The sequence below is a fragment of the Abramis brama genome (assembly GCF_963993115.1).
Source record: "Abramis brama genome assembly, chromosome: 1".
Classification (NCBI taxonomy): Eukaryota; Metazoa; Chordata; class Actinopteri; order Cypriniformes; family Leuciscidae; genus Abramis; species Abramis brama.
Window position 1 is genome coordinate 2,494,994 of NC_139963.1, and position 12,183 is coordinate 2,507,176.

Below are 12,183 nucleotides of genomic sequence, written 5' to 3' on the forward strand. Positions count from 1 at the left end.
GGCGCCGCTCACGAGCCTCGCCACTCTCGTCCCCTTTTTTCCCCAGACCCCTGCCAGAGCACGCCCCCGTGGAATGCTGGTCCTTCCCTGGCCTCCTCTGGCAGGACGCAGCAAATGACCGTGCCCCTGCACCAGGCCACTATGTCACCCACATCCGGGCCGGTCATTCCGCCTCGCTACACCACCGAGAGTACGTCTGTGGTTCGCATGACCCCGCTGGTACAGTTTCTGGGAGCCTGGCTAGAGCTTCCCAGGCTGTCCCCCTGGGATGCGAGAACCATCAGTGCCACCGTTATGCCACCGGCAGCTTTTGCGCTTGGCTAGATGCCTCCATGTGCATGGTTCCCCCTCTGGGCGACCCCCACATGTGTATTTCCACTGTAAGCCTCTCTGAGCATGTGTCTTTGCCTTGGCAAGCCACCTTGCCACCCCTGGGGTTGAAATATTCCACCTGCGGCAGGACACCCCAGTGATACTCCATATGCAGCCCTTCGGGGTCATATGTGTATTCTTAAGTCTCCCCCCCTTCGGACTGGCACTGATTGCATATTTCCACTGAGATATGCTTCCCAGTGTACCTTGGTATTCCTGTGTTAAGTAGGAGTCCTTCATCCGTGCCAGTCTCACGACAGGGAGCTCAGACTTACGCAGAGCACTGGAAGACAGCCGAGGTGGCTGATTAGAATGGGAACCCCATTCATTGTCACTGATGTAACTCGTAGTGACCATGAAAGGGAACATCTCGGTTACGTATGTAACCCTCGTTCCCTCCCTGCCACTTCCGCTGTACCAGTTCTGTTCGCTGTACCTGTTCAGTCTCGGCTCCTCAGCAAAGAAACATATCTGAATGTTGCCAGCGTACTTCCTAATATACCCACGACGTGGAGCGGACTTACGCTATGCAAATTCCGCAGACCCATGGCATTTTCTTGCCATTGGCTCGTTTTGTATACTCGAAGGTGAGATGCTTTCTAAGCAAAACCCCATTCGTCGTCACTGACGTAACGTCTCCGTTCCCTACTCCGGGAATGAGGGTAACGTACGTAACCTAGACGAACCCTAGCAAACCGTGTAGCAACCACTTCACATTTTCTTCAGGAAATGTACATTCTAGGTTTGTAGATAAGGTTTCTCCATGATTCAAATGCCCTGCCGATGTTGATCCGTGTTTTCACCTGAAGTTCACCCGAAGTTCGTCCGATTCACGTCTGGCCTAACGAGCTTCAGCAGAAAAAAACTTTTTTTTGTTTTTTATCAATATGTGGAGTTTGTGTTGTGTTTGACTATTTTTTTTTTCAATTACTTAGTGTTATCAGACATGTCATAAGTTGCAGTGTCGTCGCTGTTGAAAGCAAAGTCAGTAGACGAGGCGAGAGGCTCGGGAGCGCGCATGCAGGTCACGTCACTGGATTTTGCGGTAAATCCGACCTGGCACCTTCACATAAAAATAAGAATACTTGCTTTCCGAGGTAATAGCAAAACCCGCAAAGAGGATTAATTTAATGTGAGATTACAACCCCTTCACACACAGGCAATAAAAAAAGGATTAATTTTAGTAGAAAAACTACATATAGCACCTTTAATAAAGTAAACCTCTGTTACACAGCACTTTGCCAAATATTAAAAGGAATTTTTTACATTTTAATTTTATTGCATTTTAAAAGATTAAATCGTTAAAGTTTTATGCCTTCATTTGATTACCAGTTTTTGATCAATTAAAACAAAAACGTAATGCATAAAAATGAAATGTAATTCAGAAAAATATGACATTTTCATCAGGAGGGATCTTTCACAGGCCGGGAACAATCTACCACCCCCAGCCGGAGAAGTGGAAGCTGTGGGTTTGGTGGGGGTTCAACTCATAAATTATTGTCTCTCAACTGAGGTTGATGAGAACATCCTTAACTCTAAAACTCCCTCTATGACGAAACTATACATTCTAAAGTGGAGAGTATTCCCATTATGGTGCAGAAAACACGGGTTGGACCCAGTTAACTGCCCAGTGGCTTCAGTGCTGTAGTTCTTTCAGGATCGTTTCTCTGCGGGTCTATACCCCTCCACACTTATGGTCTACATGGCGGCCATAGCTCCCTACCACACATTTTTGGGCGATGGGTCAGATTCAAAGCAGATAATAAGTAAATGGATCAATGAGAGCATCCCTACAAGGTGCTGACTTGCCTTCACATCTAGTCATAAGGGCCAATTCCACCAGGAGTGTGGCGGCATCAAAAGTCTTACTGTCAGGGGTGTTCCTCCAGGAAGTGTGCGATGCCTCAGGTGGAAGGTTTTTTTTTTACAGCCTTGATCTTGGCCCTACATCAGTGTCACAGGTTCTGTTGTCTTAGATTTGTGCTCAAACGTATTTACACTAGGACAGGCATTAGTCAGTATGGAGCAGTAAGTATTTTGTTCCCCACAGCATCTTAACTTCCAGTGTAGCGCGAGTTCTCTAGAAAGGGAATGTCTCGGGTTACGACTATAACCATGGTTCCTGAGACAGTAACGAGACACTGTGTTGCCTTGCCATACTTCCTGTATGCCCATAAGTGGCTTGCTTAAGCCAATCAGAAGCTAATGCTGCTTTGTTCCGGGTGACTTTTATAGTGTCCGAGTAGTGATGACGCAGCATCAATCTGGATTGGAATACTTACACACTTCAGTGCTTCAGACACAATTATGCTGAGGTGTTCCCACATAATATTGTAACTTGCCACGCAACATCTTGTTCTCTTCTCAGAGAACCATGGTTAAAGTCGTAACTGGAGCCATTCTTGGATTTAAAATTTCCTGGTCGATATTGTGAAATCTTTGAACCCACTTGGGTTTCAGTTGAAAATAAAAAAAGTGATTTTTGACATTGTTAAATTCCTATTTTTTAGGGAGATGCTGAAAGTCATGAAGACACATGGACATTTGGTGGAGGTGGACAGACTACTGGCTCGGTCTTGGATGTACTTGATGACTCTAAATGAGTTGGTTGAGTGCAACTCCTTAATCCATGTAGAGCTCCTGGACATCCTACAGCTTTTCACCATGAAATGCCCAGAAAAAATATCCAACAGCACTTCAATGGTGAGTATCATGTTATCACAAGAAATAACCATATATGTATTAATCACAACAAATTGAATTACCATGTTATATAACTTTTAAAAATATGTTTTTGACAAAAATACAGCAGTCTGAACCATGTATATTTGATTGTTATTATGTTGTCTCAGAGCATTTTGAGGATGCTGGAACACTTGATCAAACAAAAATACAGGTAAAGTTCTTTCACTGAAATTAAAAATGAAACATTCATTTGCCTCTGAAATTGTTTTTATATTTAAATAAATTCATATAATATTGTCTTTTATGGGAATAATAGTTTTGTAATATGTTGCCACAAGTGGCAATAATTGGTTTGGTAAAGATGTAATATAGATTGTTTCAAAGCAGCTTTACAGTGATAATAGGAAATTAAAGTAACAGAGATTGTTTAGGCTTTACAGCAGCTCTAGATTAAAGTTATTGTCCAGCTAAAGTTAGTTTTGATTGATTCACTTCTGTTGCAAAGTGTAAATAGTGGTCAAATACAGAAGCTGGGGAAGCTATCTTTTCAGTGATACACAGTTTTTCCCGATCAAGTAAGTGTGATGTTTTAACTTGCAGTGAATGTTGAAGAACAAAAATATGGGGCCGCCAGTGATGCGGTGCAGGTTAACCCTCTGGGGTCTAAGGTGTTTTTGGGGCCCTTAGGATGTTCTGACATGCCCTGACATTTGTGCTTTTTTCAGTTATTTATAAACATGTTAATGGCAAAGGTGTAAATTCACTCTATATAGCACAAACAGGGCTACCATAATATGTGAGCAACATGTATGTAGATGTTTGTATTTTTAAGAGAATAATGTTTATGCGTGGTTATTGAAAAAAAATTAAATGAAAGTTGCTGAAATAAGACCACAAAAAACATACTAAATATGTGTCCACAAGACTTTTGACTAATGGATGTTGTCGGTTCGAGTTCTGGCTTCAAAATTATGTGAAAATAGTCTTGCTTTATCGTTCACAATCAAACAATACATTGATTTAAATTGTGTAAGACAGGTTTTGCTTGGAAAGCCAATATGCAAGGGGGGCGTAAAGGGGGAGTAGTTTACACCTGAGAATACAATGTCCCACCCATTATGCGTAATGACTTGCATAATGAGCCATTCATTCAGGTGTGACACTGACTGAGCCACAAGAATAAATGCAAGGACAAAATATATATTTAGAAGAAGACTTATATTGACCATTTAAGATTTTGCTTACATCTATCTTGTAAATATGTTTTGCTATTTTATTAAAAAGGTTACAATTACAACAATAATTACAATTTCAACAATATTTCAAGTGTACTCTTTCTTTGTAAAAAAAAAAAATATTATAGGCCTACATTTTATCATATGTATTCATAAGTTTGAATATAGCCAACATTGGAACATCTAACATCTTAGTTGATGACTTTATTTTTGACAAAAATAGTATTTTTTATATATATATATACAGTGAGGAAAATAAGTATTTGAACACCCTGCTATTTTGCAAGTTCTCCCACTTAGAAATCATGGAGGGGTCTGAAATTGTCATCGTAGGTGCATGTCCACTGTGAGAGACATAATCAAAAAAAAAAAAAATATCCAGAAATCACAATGTATGATTTTTAAACTATTTATTTGTATGATACAGCTGCAAATAAGTATTTGAACACCTGAGAAAATCAATGTTAATATTTGGAACAGTAGCCTTTGTTTGCAATTACAGAGGTCAAACGTTTCCTGTAGTTTTTCACCAGGTTTGCACACACTGCAGGAGGGATTTTGGCCCACTCCTCCACACAGATCTTCTCTAGATCAGTCAGGTTTCTGGGCTGTCACTAAGAAACAAGGAGTTTGAGCTCCCTCCAAAGATTCTCTATTGGGTTTAGGTCTGGAGACTGGCTAGGCCATGCCAGAACCTTGATATGCTTCTTACAGAGCCACTCCTTGGTTATCCTGGCTGTGTGCTTCGGGTCATTGTCATGTTGGAAGACCCAGCCTCGGCCCATCTTCAGTGCTCTAACTGAGGCTCTAACTGCTCCAAAATCTCGCAATACATGGCCCCGGTCATCCTCTCCTTAATACAGTGCAGTCGCCCTGTCCCATGTGCAGAAAAACACCCCCAAAGCATGATGCTACCACCCCCATGCTTCACAGTAGGGATGGTGTTCTTGGGATGGTACTCATCATTCTTCTTCCTCCAAACACGTTTAGTGGAATTATGACCAAAAAGTTCTATTTTGGTCTCATCTGACCACATGACTTTCTCCCATGACTCCTCTGGATCATCCACATGTGCTGGTTTAAGCAGGGGAACCTTCCGTGCCATGCATGATTTCAAACCATGACGTCTTAGTGTATTACCAACATTAACCTTGGAAACGGTGGTCCCAGCTCTTTTCAGGTCATTGACCAGCTCCTCCCGTGTAGTTCTGGGCTGATTTCTCACCTTTCTTAGGATCATTGAGACCCCACGAGGTGAGATCTTGCATGGAGCCCCAGTCCGAGGGAGATTGACAGTCATGTTTAGCTTCTTCCATTTTCTAATGATTGCTCCAACAGTAGACCTTTTTTCACCAAGCTGCTTGGCAATTTCCCCATAGCCCTTTCCAGCCTTGTGGAGGTGTACAATTTTTTCTCTAGTGTCTTTGGACAGCTCTTTGGTCTTGGCCATGTTAGTAGTTGGATTCTTACTGATTGTATGGGGTGGACAGGTGTCTTTATGCAGCTAACGACCTCAAACAGGTGCATCTAATTTAGGATAATAAATGGAGTGGAGGTGGACATTTTAAAGGCAGACTAACAGGTCTTTGAGGGTCAGAATTCTAGCTGATAGACAGGTGTTCAAATACTTATTTGCAGCTGTATCATACAAATAAATAGTTAAAAAATCATATATTGTGATTTCTGGATTTTTTTTTTTTAGATTATGTCTCTCACAGTGGACATGCACCTACGCAGTGTTCATTTCGTTAACGAAAACTATGCCGAAAAATGTTCGTTGACAACCTTTTTTTCCCTGACTAAGACAAGACAATGAGAGACGACACCCACGTCTTTAAACGATAACTGTGACTATATCAACACATGTAATGTCGTTGACGAAAAAAGACGAGACTGAATTGTGTTTACATTTTTTTTTTAAAACTTGACCAAAACCACTTGTTTGTGCCAAATAAAGGAGAGGACAACACATTGACTGTTTTTACGAGCGTTCAGGCTTACGGTTGCCAGATTTCAATAATTTAACCCCCCAGTCAGAGCTTTTCTGTTAAAAGAACACGTTTTTTACCTGGTCTTTTCAAAAGAATCTGGCAACCATGCGTGCACGCTCTCTCTACACTGCTGAAGAAGCGCGGATGATCTGAAAACACTTGACCAGTAAGCTTGAGTTCTTCATTTGAGATTTTCTACTTAAATTAAAGTGTCATTCAGTCGGTCTGTGTTCTGCCACGAGCCGCGCTATCTGTGCAACTAAATCTGCGATCAAAATGCAGGCTGATTTCCAGCAGTGTTTTTAATGTTGATCATATTATACGAGCAAGAATGCATTGTTTCCTGAATATCCACACAATTTCAAATGTGACATTGATTTATACAACAGTTCAACAAACAGAAGGGTAACATTAAGTGATGTACTACATTTAAAACAGTATTGTCAGTAGGCTTATTGCTCAATTTTGCAACGAAAGCCATACCAGAACTGCAGCACACAGCGGTGATTCGTGAACGAATCTGTGGCTTCATAAATATAGTAACTTGCTTTGTTACTGAATGAATGAATGACTCCATGACTCACTCATAAAGACAGTGACTTACCGCCCCCTACTGGCAATTTAAATTTAATATTTAAAAGTATCACTTAGCTTTTACCATCATTGCATATTTACTATTGAACATTGTTTAATTTAAAGCATTATTTACTTTATAAAGGTACTTATAAAGGTAAAAAAAATGAACTGGAAAAATCGATTAAAGGGGGCAAATATTGTCCCTTAATGGAAAAGGTGTGACTGTAGTCTAAGTGGAAGAGAGGGGGTGCCAGGGGTTAGGGCACTCTGAAAACACTTAACCACTGAACTAAGGAAAAGGGGTATGTAGAATTGCACAAGTGCTACTGCTAAAGAGCGCAATGTCAATACAGCCTGTTACCTTAATTTAAATTTCTCATAAGCATAATTGAATTGGCCTAGAGATAAAAATTATAAGGACATTTTTTGTCTAAAGACTACATATAAATAGCTACCAAAATTAATGTCGGTAACTGCAGTTTGACTAAAAGTAATGACTAAAAGTTGACAAAAAATGCAATGACTTTTCGTCAACTTAAACTAGACTAAAACTATGAAAGACAAAATGACTAAAATGTGACTAAGACCAATAAGCATTTTCGTCTGAAGATGAAGACTAAGACTAAATCAAAAATGGCTGCCAAAATTAACACTGCACCTACGATGACAATTTCAGACCCCTCCATGATTTCCAAGTGGGAGAACTTGCAAATTAGCAGGGTGTTCAAATACTTATTTTCCTCACTGTATATATATATATGAGCAGAATATGAGCAGAAATGGCTAAACAAAAGCTTATGTGATGTGGTAGTATAATCTACAGTAAAAACTGTACCCAAATCTAGTCAACAAAATGTTGTCTTTCATATTTCGCCTGACTGTAACGTTGTTTTTATGAAATATTAGGGTTAATGTTAATTTGCAGTTTAATACGTTGCTTATACAAAGACATTTTATTTCAACATATTTCAGTCGATTTTTACTCATCTCAGTATAGCAAAGCATTTTAGTTGATTAAAGCGGTTTATTCTTTCACACACAGACACGCGATTCATATTTAGGCTAAACAGTCTTTACAAATATGTACCCTTCATTCATCTCACAGAAACGCGATTCATATTATAGAAAAGCGATTCATCTTTTTGCGGTTTACATAGGCCTACACTAACGTTATTCCATAACGTTATTCCACATTAACACTTGAGAAAAGGTAACAGCCTACCTCACTCCTCAGCGGGATCTATTGCTCCTCATATTAGCACTGTTCTGAGGAAACTTTTCTCCATAAGGTAGGCTATATTATGCCTCACTTGCGGCGCTTTGTTTACAGCTGATGTGGGCATTTCACAGGTCTGAAATGGTTCTCAGAATTTGCGTTTGAATAGCGCGCGCTCTCCGGGACGTGGTCACATTACATTTGAATGAGCTCTAATGAGCTCGACTGGAATCGCTCTCTTTTAATACAGATTTCACAAGATGAGAATATTTGTTTTTTATATAAATTACTTCATTTAAAAGAAGAGAATTCAAGCTTCATGCCTGTGCGTCTGTATGCCTGTTTGACTGAGTATTCGCTGAGTTATTGTTCATTTTCGGACGGAGAGAAGGCAGAACTCGCATCACGTTTATTTTTCTTTATTTGGCAAAAAGCACAACACTTAGTTTTTATTGTGAGTATACACAAAAATAATACACACCTAACAGGATCGATTGATGTATGAAACTTGTTTGTAATATCAAAGTCAACAGAGCAAAATGAATTTCTTTTGAACTGATAAGAAAAAGATACCGCCGACCCCAGGGGGTTAAGAAGTTATATTCATTGAAAGTCTTTGGGATGTGCACCCTGTAAATTCTACAAGATCTTGATCAAAAATTTATTCATATCTTGATGGAAATAACATAATTTATTATTAGCTATTATTTTGTGCTTCATGGACCGTTTATCAGTTTGGACCATCTTGATCAAGCAACACTGTTTCGTATGGCTAAAGGCGTATGGATAAAATATGGCTGAGTGCAATTGCTACCAGGCATGCAACAGCTTGCCAGCATTTGCACTGCCAAAACTAATAACACAGTTCAGTTGGTTGTGGCGTTTTGGACCACTATTGTCACTACATTCACACAACGTTGAGTGAGTGACGCATAGGGAAGGTCTCAGTTAATATTGTAACCTCTGTTGCTGCACTTGTCCTATGAAATAAAGGACATCCTTCACGCAGATGTCTGTCAGCTGTTTATTTGGCCTCGCCTCAGCAAACTCCGCAGGCACTGTGAAAACTACAAGAAAATAAATGTATACAATGTTCAGAAAAATCGTCTCTCAGTCAGCTGTTCACAGATATAGATTCCCAAACACAACAGAAATGCAGTACATCCAATAAACCACTATATAAAGGTCCCCCCTAACTTGAACCAAAAAAAATATTTTAAAGGAGATACATTTGATGAGATTTTCAACATATTTACATGAATTAAAAATATATATAACAAAGCAGCAAGTGCTTATAAAAATAAAATGTATAAACAAATAACAAAATTAAGTACATGAACCCAGGTTATCAGATCTAGCAATAGAATCTCTCAGTGCAAACTTAATAACTAATGAGGCGTTTTCAGTGCAATAATATTTTTCTGTGAGGTATACGTGAAGCACAGCCAATGTCAATGCTCATTTAACACTTCTGGGACACCAAAGAAAGCACCAAGGAAGCAAGGTTTAGGAGAAATATAAAAAATGTTCAAAAGAGTGTAAAAGAATAACCAATTTTGGACAGGAATAAAAACCATGAATGATCAACAGGAGCTTAAAACCACCTACTACGAGTTTCATTTGTGCCTAAAAAAACATACTTAATTTAACCTTGTTGGTTTTGTTGGGTAGGGAGTGGAGATTCGCCAGATGGATACTAAGCAGCGCAGTTCTCAAGCAGCACAGTTCAGCGCAGCGAAGTTCTCAAGCCGCACTCTCAGAGCGCGCCGGCTCGCTTCCCACGCTTGCACGTCTTGGAGCGCACACTTGAGCAGCGCTGCTGCCCCTCCAAGTGGAAAACTGGTGAAATATTGGGTGGCATGTACTGCAGAATGTTCAACAATTCGTCCCTGGTGAAACTGATTGTAGGAATATAGCTAAAGCCAGGACAAACAAACAAAAACAGTAAAACAACTCTGAAGCTCTGCATCAAGGTTGGCCATACTCTGCGCCACCTTGGGAGAGAAGAAGGGATTCGCAGCAGTCTTTTAATCCCAAATTAACACAATAATTATCCAGGAATAACATGAGTAACACAGGGCAGCATAACAGCTTGTATCATAAAAACAAGACAATATCGGACAAAGAACAGTACCAAACTCAAAACTTAATTACACTGGGGATAATGATGAGTGCAGGAGAACATAATCTGTAACCATAGGAACAAACAAGGAACCAATCAGAAACCGTGAACACCAAAACTAAATTGTGCAGGGAGACGGAAATCAAAGCACACCGAACTGAATATCAAATTAAAAGTTCACAGAATGGAACATAACTGTGACAGATATGTTCCAACTTTTGTGTGATATTAAAATATATATTATTATTATATCTATTATTATTATTTAGATATAAAAAAAACTAAAAGACCTATCCATGTGCACTGGTTAACTGGCTTTCATTGTTATTGCAGCTGTCCGAATGAGGAGTATGGCACACAGTGTATTCAAGCAACTTGCAAACTTCTAGAGATCTGCACAAAAGTCGGATATGCGCTTGCTGATATTCCTGTTGCTTGCATGAAACTTCTGGCCTTTGTATCAGGATTTGCCCAGGTATTCCATCCCAATATCACATTATCTGTGTTGTAAATAACTGCTTAAAAACATTAGAAGTTCAGAAGAAAATGACTCAATATGCTTGAAATATGTTCAACCCTTAGACAATTCAAGAAATGGACACCTTTTCTGAGAATACTCGTAAGTTACTCAGTGACGCCAAGCAAACTGTCAGAACATGGATTGGACGAACTTTCCGAGACAGACTTTTAAACAGTCATCAACAAAGGGTTGCCAGCTTCACTGGAGAAATTAAGGTAAGCAGAACAAGTATGATTATTTAAACTGACCATTGATAGATTTATCATTGAGGCGGCAGTGGCTCAGTGGTTCATGTAGGTTGTCTACAAACCGAAAGGTTGGTGGTTCAATCTCTGGTTCCACCTGTCCAAGTGTCGAGGTGTCCATGAGCAAGACACCTAACCCCAGCTGCTCCCGACGAGCTGGATGGTGCCTTGCATGGCTGACACCGCTGTCGGTGTGTGAATGGGTGAATGTGAGGCTATGTAAAGTGCTTTGGTGGCCATAGGTCTGTGAAAGCGCTATATAAATGCAGTCCATTTACCATTTACAGTATATCTATATACTTTATTATAATCATTTTATTTGTTCTGCTTTACAGGTGTGGGATAACATTGTAGCCATAGATTTCCGGTCTAAGGACTTCACTAAAGAATGGAGAGAGACCTTTACACGGGACTTTGAGGGAAAATATCAACAGGTATTCATCACAAAATTCCAGAATATGTCTCAAAATATGAATAATTAATTTACATGACTTTAGATTCAGTTAACATTGTTATCTGCGTTCCTCTATTCTGTGCCTGAAATAATTTAGAAAAGATCTCACTAAAATACTGACCAAGCTGTTCTTTTTAGTGAATCAGGCAAAAAATAATACTTATCAGTTTGTGTACCCAAGGCTTGTCAGATGTAAATCAGTATAATTACTGATATTAAAATAAGTGAGGGAATTTAGAATTAGATAGTCACCAATATTTATTTATTTATTTATTTAAATAAAGCTACCCACTGTTTATTTAAGTTAAGGTAACATTCAACTTGTCTTAAATGACCAAAGATAAGATGTTTAATCAATGTTTTTGGATTGTTTAAAATATAACACTAATATAACATATAAATGTGTTAAAGGTGCAGTGTGTACATTTTAGTAGCATCTAGTGGTGAGGTTGTGATTGCAACCAACAGAAGTTGCGGTGGCCGACAGGAAGTGATGTCGTCTGAGAAAGCAGAGAGTAGCCAGTTCAGCAATGAGGTTTCTTTACAAAGATAAATTAAGAAACTAGGTTTACTTAATTATTCAGTAAAACGATATGTTATTGTGAATATTATTGTTACTTGTTCATCATTGTGTCAGTGTTTTATTCACTGACTTTAGCTATAGCTTCTTTGCATGAAGAACAACATGGTGACGAAACGTGTTTGTCCGTTTAGGGCCACCGTAGAAACATGTCGGCGCAAAATGTCCATTTCAATGTAAGGGGACC

The 12,183-nt window shown here is 39.3% G+C and overlaps 1 protein-coding gene across 1 annotated transcript in view; it reads left to right on the plus strand.

The window, feature by feature from the left end:
- Positions 1-12,183, plus strand: part of LOC311080818 (E3 ubiquitin-protein ligase rnf213-alpha-like) — a gene marked incomplete at its 5' end in the record, with an annotated part of 139,669 nt that overhangs the window by 16,956 nt on the left and 110,530 nt on the right. The window contains 5 exons of the mRNA XM_084110972.1: positions 2,883-3,075; positions 3,225-3,268; positions 10,531-10,672; positions 10,780-10,932; positions 11,298-11,396. Of these exons, the coding sequence (XP_083967098.1) occupies positions 2,883-3,075; positions 3,225-3,268; positions 10,531-10,672; positions 10,780-10,932; positions 11,298-11,396 (631 nt within the window). The remainder of the gene's footprint in view (positions 1-2,882; positions 3,076-3,224; positions 3,269-10,530; positions 10,673-10,779; positions 10,933-11,297; positions 11,397-12,183) is intronic.